Source organism: Meriones unguiculatus, chromosome 15, assembly GCF_030254825.1.
Source record: "Meriones unguiculatus strain TT.TT164.6M chromosome 15, Bangor_MerUng_6.1, whole genome shotgun sequence".
Classification (NCBI taxonomy): Eukaryota; Metazoa; Chordata; class Mammalia; order Rodentia; family Muridae; genus Meriones; species Meriones unguiculatus.
Genome location: NC_083362.1, coordinates 69,359,052 through 69,378,615, shown reverse-complemented (window position 1 = coordinate 69,378,615; position 19,564 = coordinate 69,359,052). Strand labels below are relative to the sequence as shown.

General features: G+C 40.0%; 1 protein-coding gene across 3 annotated transcripts in view; it reads left to right on the top strand.

Moving 5' to 3' along the window:
- Sphkap (SPHK1 interactor, AKAP domain containing) overlaps window positions 1-19,564 on the top strand; it is a 129,766-nt gene that overhangs the window by 80,102 nt on the left and 30,100 nt on the right. For all 3 annotated transcript variants that reach the window (XM_021657576.2, XM_021657577.2, XM_021657578.2), the window contains 2 exons: window positions 12,637-12,696; window positions 14,980-15,114. In XM_021657576.2, coding sequence (XP_021513251.2) covers window positions 12,637-12,696; window positions 14,980-15,114 — 195 coding nt within the window. The remainder of the gene's footprint in view (window positions 1-12,636; window positions 12,697-14,979; window positions 15,115-19,564) is intronic.

The following is a 19,564-nucleotide window of genomic DNA, read 5'->3' as shown; positions in this document are numbered from 1 at the left end:
AGTATTTAAAACTGTCTAGAATAAGTAATAAAACATCCTATATTAAGTACTCAGTTATGAAAATTTGATTGTCAACTAAAATGACCTGATTGTTTGTCTCCTCAGTCCTGATGGCGAGTTGAGTATGCTGTTACAGTGTGTAGTACCAACCTCAGCCATGGTCCCGTTGACAGGAAGGGATGTTTGCTTGTCTCTCTGTCCCTGACAGGAACAACCACAGTCAAGCCCAGCAGCTGCCAGCCTGGGTATACTTGTTCTGCTTCTGCTTAGAACATTCGAGACTTCTGATGGCCCAGACTTCTCCCTCTATTCTACTTCTTGTGATTCTGTTTTTCAGCCATCTTTTCCATTAACTCTTCCTTCCCAGTTACAATAAAAGAAGATGAGCAATCACATTCACTTACACATTAACATCAATTAAATTATATCTTTTTAAAATATTTTTATTATTAATTTAATCACTTTGTATCCCAACTTTAGCCCCCTCACTGGTCCCCTCTCAATCCCACCTTCCCTCCCTCTTCTCCACCCATTCCCCTTCCCCAGTCCACTGATAGAGGAGGTCCTCCTCCCCTTCCTTCTGACCATAGCCTATCAGGTCTCATCAGAACTGGCTGCATTGTCTTCCTCTGTGGCCTGGTAAGTCTGCTCCCGCCTCAAGGGGAGGTGATCAAAGAGCAGGCCAATCAGTTTATGTCAGAGACAGTCCCTGTTCCCCTTACTAGGGAACCCACTTGAAGACTGAGCTGCCATGGGCTACATCTGTGCAGGGATTCTAGGTTATCTCCACAAACGGTCCTTGGTTGGACCATTCATGGAGATAAATTATATCTTTAAGGCTGCCGTGTGGGGATGTTTTCCTCTGGACACTTGTAAGTTCTAGTATGTTAATACAGCATACTTGCATGTGGTGTGTAATGGTTGGCTTTAATGTCAACTTGCCACAGACTAAGTGTCCTGGCTGCCTTGACTGATGTGGGAAGACACACCCAGATTGTGGGCAGCACCTTTGGGTAGCAGCCCAGATACAAATGGCATCACAGAAAGTAGATCATCTCTCCTTGTACACACTTGGCTTGCCCTCTTCCATTGGGTTAATTTGTTCCTCCTCCTCCTCCTCCTCTTCCCCCTCTTCTCTGCTGCTGCTGCTTCTGATCCTGATGTCAGAGCCAGCATTTCCAAGCTTTGATCAGCTCTGATTGCAAACTATAGCACAGCAGCTCCTGGAAACTTCCAGGCTTCTGATTCTACGCTGCAGAACTACAGTACATAAAAACCAGGAACATAAAAATCACAGCCTCCTCGATGGAGGAGACATGATAAAACCCTTCTGTGATGTCTCCAAAAACTCATTCCACATGCCAGAATTAGTGAGAAGGGCACTAAGTAAAACCCACACGGTGATTCTGAAATGCACTGTTTTGGCAATAAAAAGCGTCCAGTCGGGATCAACACTTTTTATTGCCAAAACAATGCTATTTGTCCCCTACCTGGAATCTCTCTTCACCTTGATGATTCCCACTTATCTTATATATATTCTGAGCGTGTTCATGGTCCATGGTTGGGATGAACTAGCTAGAGTTCGGAGTGCTGATAAACACAGAATAGTTCAAGGTCAATGACTACCTTGACTGAGGACAGTGAGCATTAACTAGCATAACACAACATGCTGTATTCAGGAAAAAGATAAGATCTTTCTGTTCTCTTGTAGATACTAGAGTTGCCTGAACATCTACTGTCAGCCCTCTTCATGCTCTGGCCAGTCTCCCTTCCGGTATTGTGAATACACCATTAATGTACTCTCTTGTCACAAGCTTAATAAGTGCTATTTGTCCCCTACCTGGAATCTCTCTCCACCTTGATAGATCCCACTCATCTTATATATCATCTGCAATCACTTGGCAGTCTTTGTTCAAACTTTGCTTTCCTCTCATGCTTTCAGTCTAGTGTCCCCTGGCCCATGCTCCCGAAGAAAAGATTTATTTGTCATTGATTTCATAGTTGCTGCTGTCACAGAAATTCAGATTTTTTTCCCAAAGAAAGAATAAAACAATGCATAAAATTTAAATTTCCAAAATTCATGATGGAGTTTGAAGATTTGGCCCTTTCCTGACTCTTGACTGGCTTTGGGGGGTTTACAGCTTACTCTCCTTAGTAATAATAAGTTCATGTCATGTTATTTTGTCAGAAACAAATATAAACTAGATGCAGACAAACACTGTTCAATATTAATTTTCTAAGGCATGACTTAGGGTATGCTTTAACAGTGTGCTCAATGAAGACATTTGGAAACACTTGTACAGAACATTAGAACGCTCTGAGGGTGCTAAGGATGGGACTCAGAGTGTTAGATAAATGTGTGTTAGATAAATGCTAGACCAGTGAGTCACACTCTGACTGCTTCAGAACACCTCTGCTGTGTAGAGAACGTTAAAGAAAGAAGTATGAGATGAATTCTATTCAATCAATACTTTTAACCATGTCTCCCTAACTGTCTAGTAGAAAGGGAGTTGGCAAATGCAAATATTTGATATAACTTTTTCAGTCCTTTGAACAAGTCAGTGCTTTTGTTTTGTTTTGTTTTGTTTTTATCATGAGTGATTCCTTTTCCAGAATGGACATCACCCAAGAGAGTCTCAGAAATGCTATTACACCAACTCAATTCAACTATAAGCATGAATATGAATACACACTTCCATTTGAAGTAAAAATAAGCCATACATAATATAAAGGAAGTCCCCAGAAGCTTATAATGCAACTAAGCCAGCTTTTATTGATTGTATTTCTTGTTGTATTCTGTTTGCTCTGTTTTTCTGTAATTGCTGCTTTATCCACTTACTCATTAAACACATGGAAATTAAGACCTTAAGTTTCCAGTTTTAAGGCTTAGAGTTTAATGATCATTTGTTGAAAAAGCAAGCTACTTCTCATCACTTAGTCTAATAGTGTATTTTTAAAAGTTTTCATGAGTTCTATGAATACTCATGTTGGGAACAATCATTTGGAAACCCACCTTGGATTAAAAATAGAGAGGCCAAACAGAGTTGTTCTTAGCAGTCAAGTAAGTAGGGCTGAGATCCACTTTCTGGTGGCTTTTTCAATATAGTCAATCTCATAATTAAGTTCAGGGATTGTTTTCTCTAAATAAGTCCACACCTTCATTCACAATAACCCAAAAGACACATTTCCTGACTACATTTGGGGTCCCTCTTCCATACATTTTAGCTATTTGAATGTCAGCCTCACACACATCCTGAAAGTGCACAAGTTTTGATAAATAATTCCTAAGACTTTCCAGAGATATTATAGCTAAAAGTTGTTTGTTTGTCCAAAATATAAGGACATCAAGTTAGATATCCAATTTAAGTAAATTCTCTCTATCTTAGATTTAGTTTCATGGGCTGGGGATGTAGTTCAGTAAGTAGAATGCTTGTCTAGCATGAACAAAGTTCTGAGTTCAAGTCCTACAGCACTGCATTAACTGGTCATGTTGGCACACCTATAATCTTAGCACTAGGAAGATAAAGGCAAAAGAATCAGAAATTCAGGGTTCCTCTTCAGCTACGTAGTAAGTTCAAAGCCATCCTGTGCTTCCTGAGAACCTACCTCAAAATATAAGTTCACTCTCACTTATTTCCAGCAATGATGACTGTTTAAGTTGCCCTTCAACTTAGTCATGATTTATTTATTGACAGTATATCTTCTCAGAAATGAGCATTCAGGGAATTGTCATTGTACACACTTTATGGAGGGAATTTTTTCTTTTTGGTGTTTTATTTGTTTGTTTTGTTTGAGGTAGGGTTTCTCTGTGTAGCCTTGCCTGTTCTGGACTCACTTTGTAGATCAGGCTGGCCTCAAACTCACAGAGATGGTCTGCCTCTGCCTCCCCAAGTGCTGGGATTGAAGTTGTGTGCCACCGCACCTGGTTTGGAGGGCACTTTCAAAGACATAGATCATATAGCCTAATCTCATGATCTGCCCATCTCCTCTCTGCAGCTTTGGGGTTTTACAGACAGTCTGCCAGGCTTTTTCACAGGTGGAGGCTGGGGACTTGAACTCGAGTCTTCACACTTGCAGAGTTCTCTTACCCTGTGTCCTCATCCATCCTTCCTCCCCTTATTCATATATGCATAGTGCAAAATTTCAAATTGATTCCAAACAATCAGCTAAAACCCTTTACAAAAATTTATTTTTAAGCTACCAGTAAAGCTGATGCTATATATGGTTAGTTAAACTATCCCCCCCCTTTTTATAGAATTGCCTATACCTTTTGTTGACTATGTATCACATCACAAACTGCTCAAATAACTCGTTCAAAACATTTCAAAGGTATTTTTAAAATATTGACAACAAAAGGATGCAGAGATATCTGACAGCCCTGAGTTTAAAAAAAAAGTGTTTTGTATGATTACTGCAATTATTCTGAAGCAATAACTGTATACAAATGCAACATCATCCCAAAGAGTCAAGTGTGTCCCAGAATGGCTGACAACATGACAGCATGACAATCCTGATGGAAAAGTTTTCCTTTTAGTATCATCCACCCAAACCACTAATCAGAGAAAGTGTGCCATTTTGAGAAGATAAATTGGGTCCAGGGTCCTGCATCTAGCAGAAGTCTTTTGCTTGCAGGAAGAAAACTTTTTTTTTCCTTTGAAAGCATTGTAGGGATCAGCATTTTGATACTCAAATTAAGGGTTCTTGTCATAGTTCCCATGGGCAGATGGCTGCATTGTTCAAAGCAGCTGAAAGGAGCTGGTTTTCTTCAAAAATAAACCCTAAGTATATGTTTGGTCATAAACAACATTCAAGTGTCTAAATTTTAAAGGCAATTTGACATCCTGCTTCTTAATGAACTGTTCATAGGAACCATCTCTATAAAAACGAAAGGTGTTCGCTGACTTGAAGAGACAGGGAAACATTCCGAGCACAGAAGGTCAAAGATATCCCCTGGCTAAAATCCCTGCTGTCATGTCATCTAGCCTTCTGCCAGCGCTGCCAGTGCTTGGTGGGCACACAGCGGGGTGGCGCCTCTTTACGGTTGCATTTGCCTATCTGGGTGGTCTAAATTGTTGGCTGGAATGAATGCACAGCACCCTAGAACTCTCCACACATAATGTCAGTTTCATCCTGACAGCCAACACCCGTTCTTCTTATGTGTTCTCAATTAAATTCAAAGTTGTTCTTAATCTGACACATTACTAATTTTGTCTGACTTCATTTGCCATTTATCTCAAAGAAGTTGCTGTGCTCTGTAGTCCAATTAAATTTATTTTACATTGCAATATTTAGTAAATCTTAATGCCAACCCCTTCCTCGTATCAGGATTTTCTCTATACACACACACTAAATACACACTAGACAACAAACTTCGCAAGCACGGCTGTGTGAACCTGTAACCCCATTTCTGAGGCTGGAGCAGAGGTGGGGAAAGGGGAGTGGAAGACACAGGAGGGTCAGAACCAAGGTGCTTACTGGACACCAGCATAGCTGAAAATACTGGAAAAATGGGGAGGGGAAGGGTAAGTTCCAGGTTCACGAAAAGATCCAGTTTCATTGAGAAATGGCATAGAAAAATAGAAAGACAAGCAATGATGTATTCACCTACATGTACATGCACACATACATACACAGACACACACACACACACACACACACAAATTGAGACTGCTTGACTCAACAGTCTACATTACGAAACAGAGCAAAGAGTATATTGTCTAAGAACATTCACAGTATATGTAAGTGTATGTGTATATATATATATATATATATACATATATATATAGCTATGTGTAATTTAAACTAAAATATCCTTCAAAGTTGTATATATGTGTGTGTGTGTGTATATGTATAAAACTTTGATGAATATTTTAGTTTAAATTATTGAAGAGGTCAGATCACAGTATGACATAATTTTTCTGGCTGACACTTATTCCTACAGTTTTTGTGCTAACACTGACAAGTACGTAAGGACACGCTAAGAGACAAAGGAACAGCATGGGGATGTAATGTTAAGAATCCTAGCACAGAGGCAGCGGGGTGGATAGAGTCTAAGCTCCCGTGGGACAACAAGTTTCCATCTGCTTCAGCCAACTGCAAGAAGCAGACAGAACAAAGAGCTTGCCCAGACACAAGCAAATGCATTTTATGTGAAGAGAAAGAAGCTTGAGTCCAAAGCAAAACATTACTGCCTCTGATGTCTCCTCTTTACCAATTATTGCTCTCAGTATCTTGTTTTTATTGTTTGTTTGTTTGGCTGGCTGGTGTCTTTAGCAAATCTTCAGATGTAGAAGGAACCAGTTAGTTATTCTAAGTACTTTACATCATTGCTGGTTGCTGAATTAATGTTCCTCCAGTTAATTCTCCAAGAGGTCTCTACAGTTGCTCTCTGTCTTTGTCACAAAACAACTGCTGAGGCCCCTTTAGTTCATCACTTACATCAGAAGAGATGACCACGGCATGGTATCTGCCTCTTATGGCACACTTACCACCCGAGACAGGGCTTCCACTTCCCTCCCTTCCTCCCTTCCTCCTGCCCTCGCATTGGGCTGTATGATGGCTCAGCAGTTAAGAACACTTTCTTTCTCAGAAGACCAGAGTTTAGTTCCCATCACTCCCGTTAAGCCTAAAGATCCTGGAGTGGGAGATTAAACACCCTACCATGGCTTCCAGGGGCATCAGTATTTTCAGTTGTACACACACACACACACACTCACACATACATACATACATATATACATACATACATGAATAAATAAATAAATATTCATTTTGAAAATTCTCTAAGCAAACCTTATGAAAGAAGGGGGAAGAGCAAAAGACCTGGAGGGGACAGGAGCTCCAAAAGAAGACCAACAGGGCCATAAACACTGAGCCTTGGGGACACCAACCAAGGAAAATGCATGGAGAGGACCTAAAACCCTGGGTCAGATGTAGCCCATAGACTCAGTCTCCAAGTGGGATCTAGTAAGGAGAACGGGAACTTTCTCTGGCATGAACTCAATTGCAGGCTCTCTGATCACCTCCCCCTGAGGTAGGGGTGTAGCCTTGCCAGGCCACAGAGGAAGACAATGTAACCAGTCCTGATGAGACCTGATAGACTAGGGTCAGATGGAAGGGAAGGAGGACCACCCCTATCAGTGGACTTGGGAAGGGGCATGGGAGGAGATGAGGGATGGAGGGTGGGATTAGGGGGAGATGAGGGAGAGGGCCACAGCCTGGATACAAATTGAATAAATTGTACTAAATGATAAAAAAACTCCCTAAGCATCTTCTAAGTGCAGGACGCTATGATAACCACTGAAAACATGACTAAAGAGCAGTGTCTGGCTTGTGAGCACAACTGATAAAGGACAAAGGAAGACAGACTGTGTCCAAGGAAACAGAACCTCTATAAACACAAGCAGCTTTCCCCTGCTCCTTCCTGGGTTCATACTTGGACTTGCTCACTCAGGGAAGGAGATGAACCTGCACAGAAGTTGTACCCTCACGTCCACCAGCTGCTTATCTCCTGTATCCCCAAGCTCCCACACCATCACCACCACAAAATATTCTCCAGCCTGTGGAACTAGAGCCCCAAATCCTTCCACTTTCATGATTCACTCACACAGCACTAATCTCAAAATACCCCACACAGAATTTTATATTGTTTTACTCTTTTCACCAATTAATTTAATCATTTACATCCTGATCAGAACTTCCCCTCCCTCCTCTCCTCCTAGTCCCTCCCCTTCATCTCCCCTATGCCCCCTCGCTCTCTCCTCAGAGGAGTGGAGACCTCTCATGGTTATCAGCTGTCCTTGGCATATCAAGTTGCAGCAGGACTGGGCACATCTACAGAGAATAGGCAAGGCTGTCCAGTCAGGGGAAAGGGATCCAAAGGCAGCAACAGAGACGGCGACAGCCCCTGTTCCCGCTGTTGGAGGTCCCATGTGAGGACCAAGCTGTGCATCTGTTACATATGTATAAGGGACCTACATCAGTCCCGTGAATGCTCTCTGGTTGGTGGTTCAGTCTCTGTGAGCTCCGATAGGCCCAGGTTAGTTGAGTCAGGAGGTTTTCTGATCCAAATCATTTCATTACACCTTCTCACTGCTAAAAGTTTCCGTTACAAGCTCTTAGACATCAAGTAAGGAAATAGCTAATGCTAAGCCACAGGTCACTTTCAGCACTTGTGATGCAACAAGTGTAGGGTGAAATCTTGATTTCTTCTTCCATTCGACTCCTTTAAAGCGCTAAAAGGTGCTCAGACTCTTCACTATGTCAGAGGAAAGGACTTCTGCTCAGGAGTCCTATTTCTCTGGGCTTCACAGCTCTGGCTTCTCCTCCCCTGGTGCTTAATGCAGAGCCACTTGCCAGATCATTGCCCAGTGGATACAGAACATGGATGGACCACCCATTCATTACGTGAACGTTCCCCTTCACTCACTTCAAACCTGTCTCTCTTGGGATACCATTTGGGACTAGCCCAACACTCCCAACATCCTTCTTCACTACACATATCCTGTCACCTCTGCTTCGTCTTAAGAAAGTGTTCTTCCAGATACCTAACTCCATAAGAACAAGTAAGGTGCCTTATGTTGTCTGCCTTTTGAGCTCACAGACCAAAGACCATATTCCTCAAATGAGTCTCCTCTCAAAAATTCCTTCCTTCCTACCATTTCCCAACTTTTCTATGTAGAGATCTGTGCTGTCAGTCAGCATGGATGGATGACTGAATCGCAAGGAAATAACCTAAAGTCACAGGGAGTTAGACTGGTAAACAGCAATCCGATCACATGGACCATTTCAACAGGACACAGATGACTATAAAACTGTCATAGATGTACTTGCAAAGCTCTCTGGACACACAGAGGTCCTACTTCTAATGCCCGGGACTAGGGACAAGAAACATTCCCAAATGATTGTGTTGCAAATTTTTCAAAAGGCAGATATTTCCCCTGTGATTTCTATTCAGACTCTCACTGCATCACATTTTCCTCCTACACTGACCCCAGGCTTTTGTGAGCTCTGGCACTAGAGAAATTGGATAGAGTTGTGTTTACGAGATATACTCTACGTGACTTGGGGCCATTTCACATACACCTAAAGTAATGCTTGCCATCTGTGAGAAGGAATGGCTCCCAGAAATATTCCTAACATAGAAAGGGATAATTCCACCAAACGTTGTGACATGAAGGGTAACAGATCCGCCATCACAATCATGTTAGTACATTCTCTGCCTCTCAAAACTTCAAGCACAAAGCAGGAGAGAGCAGAGCTATCCTATGTAGGATTTCCAAGCCACCAGCCATGTAAAATGTAAATATGAAATTGGCCTTCCAGTGATGCACAGTCAACCCAAAGTTCTCTCTGGAAAAGAATGTACCCACTATCACAGCAACAGCATTCGTAAGTGAAACATGCATTTTTTTCTTTTATTCATCAGAATCTCACAGAAATTATTATTCCAAGTTCTTATGTTTATAAAGCACAAAATCATAACAACACTACAAGTATCAGAACTGTAATAATTCAAACATGAAAGAAATTGTGTGGCAGCTCCCCACTAGAATGGAAATTAAACCAAAAGAAACGGTGTAAGATTTAATAAATAAGAGTTGGGTAACTAAAAAATTTCACTTGACCACATAAAAACTGATTTATTTCTTTACTATCCAAGGAGAAGCTAAGATTCTAAATCTGTTGCCAAAAATTAAAAAAAAAAGAAGTGATTAAAGAATATACAATCAGAAATTAATGGAAAGGTGTTATGGAGGCATACTGGGTAGTTAATATACCATCTTTCTGGATGTTTTCAAATTTGAAAGGTTCTACTTTCTCCTAACCCCCTCTGTGTGTGTGAGTGTGTGTATGTATGTGCATGCACACACATGGGTTCAGGACAGCTTCAGGAGCTGTTCCTCACCTTCTGCTCTGAGACAGTCTGTTGTTTTCCCTCTAGCTGGACCATGACTATGGGGATTCTCCTGTCTAGTCTGCAATCTTGCCCTACAGCTATTACTTGGTTTCTGAGAATTTGAACACAAGCTTTATCACAAACTATGTACCCATTGAATCACCTTCCCAGTACATACCTTTAAGATTTATTAACATTTTATTTACAAAAAGAATATTTGTTTTTACATCTAGTAAAATCTTTTTGTTCTTTTTCTCAAAGAAATTATCCCCTGACAGTATTTGTATGTGTGTGTGTGTGTGTGTGTGTGTGTGTGTGTGTGTGTGTGTAGTACATATTAGGCTCTAACCACCAAGATGCAGAAACAAAAATTTTCCTTGCCAGTTATAAGGAGGTTATTAACATGTCATCAAAATTTTATATCGCAGCCTGCAGGAGATGAACGAGTTTGTCTCCTTTTAACTGTCTGTATTAAAGTCTGTATTAAAGGGCAGGTAATCACTGTCCTTGATGGCTTTCATTGGTCTCTATTGTGCCTTTTATTACTGTGATACTCGATAATAAGAGCTTTGGGATGTACAGGGGCAAGGTAATGGGGCTTTTTAAAGGTGAGTGGAGAATCATCACATTAGTTCAATGTCTGCAGTGCTGACTGGGTGGTATTAAAACCCCTGAGCGCTAATGGATATTGAGCCAGTTTTGCAAGGTCAACATTCCAACTACTGTGTGAATCCTCAAATGGTTCTAGATCATGAGCCACTTCTGACATCCATCTACTGTGCTTGCATTGCATTTTATCTGCAAAGGGACACATGCCCCCCGCGGCTCCCAGTTTTCCCATCAGGGTGTCCCAAGGAAACAGAGCTTGAAGAAAATGAAGGAACACCTCAAGGCCTTCTTTCTCTTCTTCAGTCTCAACAAGTACCTACTATACCACAGTAGGTAATCATGTGAACCTGTTGTTGGAGATTTTTGTGTGTTATTATTTGTCCTATGATTATTGCACTGGTATTATTTAACTCACTATCACAATCAAATAAGACACAGACACCGTTTAGATTTTATAATTGCCTTATTTACCTTGCGCTGGGCAGACATTCTACCTACACTGTCTTAATAACCTCATCATCCACCTCCCAGCCCCTATCCAGTGCCATTCATATTAACCATCCTCATATGGGCTGCCTTTCACCCATAATCTTATGAATACTTGCTTATAGTTGGTGTTTTTTCCATCCACGCCATCCTTGGAGTCCTTCCTCCCAGCCCACAAGGTTTCTTCTCTATGCTAACCCATGCTCCTTCCTTCTCTCTCCCCATTATTCTCTGGAATCCAAAGCCCTGGAACCTTAGCTCCACCTACACCATTCTGCACTGCCCAGGTTTTAAACCTTTAATAGGCAGGTTTTCACAACAAGGATAGGATCATCCAGGAAGTGACCAGATCTTGAGGGCAGTAATTAGCATCAAAATACAAGCATCAGACCAACCCCCAACATGAGCTCATGAAGCTTGGGGAAATCTCTCATCTGGAAGCAAAGTTGGAGTGATCTGCTTTATGCTCCAGCAGAGAATAAGCCACTCTAGCTTCTAAGACTTTCACTTACAGACTGTTGTTGTGTTTGGGTTATTTGATTATTGTTGTTATTTTGTTTGGAGGTTTGTTGTTGTTGTTATCTCAAAAGTAAAAGAGTTGATTCTGAGAAACTCTGACCTATACAAAACCACCTGAAATCGGAGGCTGCCCGAATCCTCAGGCATCTAAGGTCACACATCTTACTAAAATTCTGATGATGTTCTCTATTTTACATATTCAAATCTAGTAGTTAAGAATAAAGCATTTAGAGATTTTCAATGAACATAAAGCCTTATTCATGTCTTCTCATTTCATATAATCATTCTGTGACTTTATTTCTAACACATTCCTTTCTCCTAGCCTGGGTTATAGACAGATCTTTTCTCTGTTACTGGACAATGTGTTTCATCTCCAAATACTGCTCCCACTATCTGAACATCTACCTCATTTCTACTGAACAGAATCTTTCAAATTCCCATGAATCTGATGTACCTTCCTGAAATTTTTTTCTTAATCTTCCCTCCAATCCATCCCTTTGCTCATAGTATTTATCTATCTGGATGCTATGTTTGAAATTTGACATTTTACTTGGAACAAGCCATTTCATTGCTGCTTGAAAATAATATTTAATAATGTACCCATTAGTTTAAACTTACTGACTGAGGCATTTATCTATGGTGAACAACCAAAAAGCAATTTTTATAAAACTAGAAAGATTATAATAAACTCAAGTACCCAGTCAGGCAGAAACCCAGTAGGACACACACTAGTAGGAAAAATGGAGAAAGATACTCATGATTATAAGCAGAGGCTCAGAGCATTACAAGTATCTTTACTGTATTTCTTTTTCTTTTATATTTCATGAGAGTCTGAAGATTTTTGTGGTGACTTGAACGAAATCAGGAATTGTTTGACCATGTTGGCCTATAAATGAGGAAGGTATTTGCCATGACAGTTGAAACACATGAGAAGAGGGTTGGAAATCTGTGTAGGGGCCCAAAGTGACATGACAGTCTCTATGTCAAGCTATATAAAACTCCTAAGGCTTTAAAACTATTTATGTGACATTTTTAGTTTGATTTATTTTAGGTTTATTTTCCCCCCTATAAGGATGGATAGATTTTTCACATAGTTGACTGTTTTGCTTTTTGTTTTTTTCCAGGTCTGCTTTGTGAACCTGGATGTAAACAAGGATGTTTGCAGCACAGAACACTTGCAGCAGGTAACAGCTGGACCTGGGGCCCTCCAGGAGCCTGTGAAGAAGGCTGGACTCTGTCTGTGATGCTCTTCTGTAGAAGGGTAGATGGTGTCATCACTGACCTTTCCCTGACCTTGCCCTGCAGCTTTTCTTGCTGTTGTCCCATTACGTGTTTGAAAGTCACATTTCCCTGCCTACAGAACTGATCAAGAAGACATCTCCTCTTACCCAGCAGCATCCTACAGTGGATATTCACACCACAATCTGGCAAGCTTTTTCCAGCGTATCTTATAACCAAAGTGAAGGCAGCCAGCCCTTTCCTCTGGTCATTGGGATTACTCCTGCCCATTCTTTCCATCAAATTGCATCTGAACTGTGCACCCATCCATTGTCATACCCTTATTATGAGCTTGAACATCTTGCATCTCATGACAGCTAACTTCCAGCAAGGTCATCCAAAATCGATCCTGGTGTAAATCCTTGACTGCATTGAGCACTTACATGACTGTTCAGTTCTTTAGAGGCTGAGCATGCCTATGGTACAATGGAAAGAATCAAGTAATGTCACAGTTTATCATTGCACCCCCAAAGCTGAGAGTTTTGACCTCATTTGCCATAAAGATCATTTGCATGATCTTTAAAGTTGGATCATCACACAATATACAAATGCTTCTCTTAACTGATACTGGGTACTCAGTTATTCAGCACCCACTCACAGCATGCACAGAAATTGAGATTTCTGAGTGCTCCTATCATAGTTTTTTTTTGTAGTGTAGCTGAATGAAACTCCTCAACTTGTTATTCACAGGGGTTGCTCAGTACGAACTTTCACCCTCATATTTTCCTCTGTACGACACTAGAGATTTCAAAGGAAATTGTGCAAACAATTTTATTCAATGGAATAATAACATTGAATGATGTGCAGAATCCATCAGAAAAAGAACAGAGATGATGGAAGCATATTCCCATCATAGTAACTGAATAATTTATGGAGTGATTTAAGAGAGTTTCCAGTTATGGCTTAGCTCATATAAACTGATATGATCTTTGCAAGTTACTACCTTCTATGTCATAGGATATATACATGTATATACATATATATATACACACACATATATATAAGTAATTATGGCATATCAATCACATAGGGTTCAGTTAAGGATGAAATAAAATAAGATGTCACATATATAGGCTATACCCAAGTGCTTAGAATGTAGTCAAAGTCAAATCAATATTAGACATAATTTTATTATTGAGTTTATTGGAAGAGAATATTACTAGTAAGCAGTTTTTTTTATTCAAGTTTTAAGAGGAAAAATTTTTCCAAACTAGTGATTATTTTTATTGTGTAATAGTAATTGCCAAATGTTCACTTTGGAAAATTTAAAACCAAAGAAGTTTTTTTAAAAAATATATATTTTTTATTCCAATCTTGATTCTTCTTACATTATTGAATGATTTATTATTTTTATGTTCATTGGTGTTTTGCCTGCATGCATGTCTGTGTGAGGGTATCACATCACATGGACCTGGGTAACAGCCATATGTGAGCTGCCATGTGGGTGCTGGGCATTGAACTCAGGTCTTCTGGAAGAAGAGCCAGTGCCTGTAACCATTGAACCATCTCTCCAGCAACCTCTCCCCTACCTTAATTCTTATTATTTAATTTGAAACAGTTTTTTTCTTCATATTTCAATGATTTTTAATTTTTTTGAGATTATAATATAATTATATCATTTCCTACCTTTCCTCTCATTCTGACGTCTCCCACATAGATCCCCCTATTCTCATTCAAATTTATGATCTCTTTCTGTGTATGTGTATGTGTATATGTGTGTGTTTCAGGGCTGACCATTTGGTATTGGATAGTTGTGCTTTTTCCTGGAGAAGACCATTTCTCCTGCTCTCAGCAATCCTTAGTTGCCTGTAGTACAGCATCTGGAAGCTGAGGCCTCCTGAGCTTTCTGTACTCCATGCTAGCATATTTATTGCTGTCATCCTTGTTCGGGTCTTGCTTAGGCAGCCATGATAGTGAGACTTCATGGGTATACCTTCTCTGACATTTTTAGAAGAAATAATCTCACAGCAAACTTCTCGTTCCTCTGCCTCCCACAATTTTTCTTCCTTCCTCTTCAACAATGATGCCTGAGCCTTGGGTGCAGGAGTTGTGTTGTAGAGAAGTGTAGACTAAGCAGATTGTATATCTACAGCCTAAATCATAAATAATTTTCACAGATAAAACAGATTGGATGTGCTATTTTAGAAGTGCAAAGAAGTTCTCTGAACTAACAATGTCTTACCCCACAGAAACTGGTCAGCGTTTCACCAGACCTTCCAAAACTCATCAATTCCATGAATGTCCAACATCCAAAAGAAAATGAAATTGTCCTCCTGAGTGGGCTAGCCTCTGGAAACCTCCAGGCAGATTTTGATGTTTCACAGGTGAGGAACATAGTTCTTGAGCAACAGTTCACCAAGGGCAGTGGTACTCAACCTGTGGGTCGTGACCCCTTTAGCAAATATCTGTGTCTAAAAATATTTACATTATAATTTATAACTGGAGCAAAATCCACAGTTATAAAGTAGCAATAAAAATAATTTTATGGTTTGGGGGGTAGTCACCAGGACATGAGGAACTTAGTGGTAAATTTTTCATAGTCAGAGAGAGATGAGCCCAAACCAAACGTAGCACATGAGCCAACAATGATTCTGTATGTGATACTGAGCCAACAATGATTCTGTATGTGATACTGAGCTTTATCTCTGGTCATCCTTGAAAATATCAGAAGCCCAGAAAGCCGGACTTTACTCAGCCTGGACTTCAGAGACTTGGTACAGATCTTTATCTCATCTACTAGAATATTTTAATTGAGACATCAATTGAATAATACTTTTCATTAGTGAGGAATGAAGATTCCTGGGTGGGGAGGTATTAAGAAATGGATCTAAGTTCTAAGGACCTTTGTATTCTGCAAAATAATGATGATCAGAAAATAATTTCAAGTCTGAAATTTGTAGCTATTTCTACACCAGGCATGTTTTTCTTCTGTCTCTGTACCCAAGAATGAGTTTCTACTCGGTTAAAGGTTCTTTTTTCTTTTTTTAAATCTATGGAGGACTTTCTTAATATAGCAGAGTAAGACCCAAATAGTTCAGGAAGCCAAACCCCAAGTGGATAGCAAGCCCTGTTTACCAACCCTTGGCCTTTCCATGCATCTGCACACGTGTGCAATCCTTTTTGTCAATAAAACAAGAATCCCGTAGCACACAATAATTTGTATCTTGTCAGCCAGAGAAACAATATTCCTGAAGAGACACCATTTGGGATTTGAAGCTAAAGGATTTGGGTCTCTCTGAGCCTGCACTTACCCATCTATGAAGCAAAATACATTTATTTCTACTTTAAAACATCAACTTGAGAAATGAAATTGGTAAAAAAACACATTGTTCAAAACAAATGTTAGGGTTTTTCAGAAGAAAATAAGAGGACAAAATTGTAAGAAATCCTACAAAAAATGAAAACCATTTTTTCTCTCAAACATCCTCTTTAAGATAAGTTATTTTAGATTAAAATTGCAACATTTATAATAATAACCTCTTAAACAGTATCATAACTCAGTGCATAGGAAAGCTCTACTGCTTAGCAACCATCTAGTCTTGACTCTGAAGCTAACAAGGCTTATGCACTATAAATTTTACATGAATTCTGTATAAATCGTATGCTATGGTTTTAAATAAATATTGAAAACTTTATTCCTATCGACTTTATAATACTAGACCTTTTTTTTTTTTTTACTGATGTGCTCAGCTGTAAATAACATGGGCAGTTGCAGGTACTCTTGGGAGATCCCAATTTCCTTCTCATCCCTCCCTGATAATTGATACCGACATTGATTGGACCTGGCCTTGAATGGAACTTGGTAGACTCTGATTGACCTTAGTTATAATTCTTAATTAAACATGACCAAAAAATAGACTTAAGCACACAGAAAATGCACTGTCTCATTTAACTGAGCAAACACGGGGAGTACAAGAGATGAAAGGACTTGAACCATGTTGACAGGACATAGATTTTTCTTACAGCCCCTTTCCTGCTTTCTCTCTGTAGTCCATATTACCAGGTATAAGGAGACATTATCGTTTTGTGTTCAAGTTGACTAACACTGACATTTGAGGTAGTGCTCAAATGTCTTGTTGCGTTCTATTGGTTCTTGTGCACTATACATTTATTTTTTTAACCAGTATCATGGTCTGAGGAATGTACTGTTCTGATCGTTCAGGCAAGAGTCGTCCCTGGAGTCGGAGATGAACTCCCTGCACATGTCTCAAACAGATAAGTGAAGCAGAAAATTCTGCCTCACAGAGTATAAGGACAAAGATGTTCCATGAGATACGTGAGAGTAGAGTTACCCAGAACCTATCAAATATCACACAGTAAAGAGTGTTCAGAGTTAGTCATGGTTGCATGCCACTATAGTCTCAACTATCTGGGAGGCTGAGGCAGGAGGACCAGTAGAGGCCAAGAGTTTGAGACCAATCTGATAAGCACTCCATGTCAAAGAATATATAAAATGTTCCTTTTGTGTATCCTTTTACCTATGAGCTATCAGCCTGTGCCTGTGGGTTATATCACTTCCAGCTCACACTTCTTCTTTACTAGGCTCTCCATCACTTATCCTACATCACTTTACCTGTCTGCAGGCTCCCAAGGCTCCCAAAGCTGCTGAGTTATTTTTGTAGAAACACAGCACGTGTTTCAGTCAGCAAAGCAGAGGCAGCAACAATGGTGAACCCCATCTTGGCCATCTTAGCAAGTATTTACTTTTATAGATAGTCTTGGATGGCCTGCTTTGCCACCAATAAAATTGGTGGTCTATTAAGTAATCCATAAGTAAGCTGTGGAGACTGATAGAAACTGTGTACTGGATTAGCCAGGGAAGTCTGAATAAGTCATCTTTAGAGATGGCCTAACAATACATTGATGACCTGCTAAGTTCTAAGTACTTGGCCATGCTGGGGAATACAGTGGTGAACAAGTTCAGAATCTTGCTCTTAGAGAGATACCTTACAATTATTCACTGGTATCCTACTGTCTACGTGTTTTACTGAAAATGTATATATACATACAACCTCAGCAGTCCATGTATATACATCTCAAGGCACTCATGAACATGTTTAGTGAACATCCAAGAAAAGTAATAACAAAAAAGTTCAATAGCCAGTAGTTAAATAAAATATTGAGTAAAATTAGTTACTTTCTGTTCTTGTTTAATTTCTGTTGCTTTAATAAACACCGTGACGCAAAGCAACTTATGGAGGATAGTTTTAAGGTAATAGTCCATCACTGAGAGACATCAGGGCAGGAACTAAAACAGAAACCACAGAGAAATGCTACTCAGTATCTCATGCTCAGAAAGCTTTCTTTTTTTTATTTTTATTACAATTTAATCACTTTGTATCCCAGCTGTAACCCCCACTCTCATTCCCTCCCAATACCACACTTCTCCATCCCTCACCTCCACCCATACCCCTCCCCAAGTCCACTGATGGGGAAGGTCCTCCTCCCCTTCCCTCTGACCCTAGCCTATCAGGTCTCATCAGGACTGGCTGCATTGTCTTCCTCTGTGGCTTGTAAAGGCTGCTCCCCTCTCAGAGGGAAGTGATCAAAGAGCCAGCAACTGAGTTCATGTCAGAGACAGTCCATGTTCCCCTCAGAAAGCTTTCTTACACAGCCCATGTCTGCCTGTCCAGAAATGGTGCTGCTCATAATGGGTGAGAACCTCCCTCATCAGTCAATAGTCAAGACAACTTCGCACAAATACATATAAAGTTTGACTATACAGGCATATGTAGAAAAAGAGTATAGGACAAAAATTTGATCAAACTACTGCCTCAGTTTGATTGAGGCAGTTCTGGGGTGCCCTATTTCCACGTGACTCAAGCTTGTATCACATTGACAGTAAGAACTGACCAGGAAAGCTGAGTGTGGTGGTGCATACCTGTAATCCCAGCACTCAGGAAGGCAGAGGCAGGCAGAGCTCTGTGAGTTCATGGCCAGCCTGGTCTACAAAGCGAGTCCAGGACAGCCAGGGCTACACAGAGAAACCCTGTCACAAAAAATAAATAAATAAAATAAAATAAAAAACAAAAAGAGACAGAGAAAGAGAGAGTTGATCAGAACACTTGGCTATGAAGCAGATGTATTGGGAAGCTTATCAAATACAACAGTCTACTACCATGGCTGTCCTTACTATGAGATGAGCATGTAATTCACTGTACCCTCATGAGTTGGCCAAAACCTCACATAAGTCTTCTGTGAGTACTTCTTGTTTGAACTAGGAAAGCACAGGGATAAAGGACACATCTAGTGGACGATAAGCCTGAATTGCAGTGCAGGCTCTTCCACTGTGTGCTTGTCTAACCCTGAGAGGAAGAGTTGGCTTTTTCCCTTTTAAGCCTCTACTTTTTTGTCTCTAAAAGTGCCATAGAGCCACCAGGCTCAAAAATACATCAATTACATTGGAGTTAATAATATTTGGAAAATACCCTGTAAAGCAGTGGTTCTCATATGCCTTTGGGGATAGAATATCACATATTCAGCATATTAGATATTTACATTACTATTCATAAAAGTAGCAAAATTATAGCTATGAAGTAGCAATGAAATAACTTTATGGCTGGGTGTCACCACAACATGAGAACTGTAGTAAATGGTCATTGAATTAGGAAGGTTGACAACCACTGTGTAAAGTATTATAAAACCATGTGACATGTCTCTGTGTTGTAGGCTTTTTTTTTTTTCTTTACTTAGCTGCAACTCTTATATTATTTTTGTTTACTTTTTAAAAGACTGTTAGGAAACTACACTTTCAGCTGGGTATGGTGGCACACG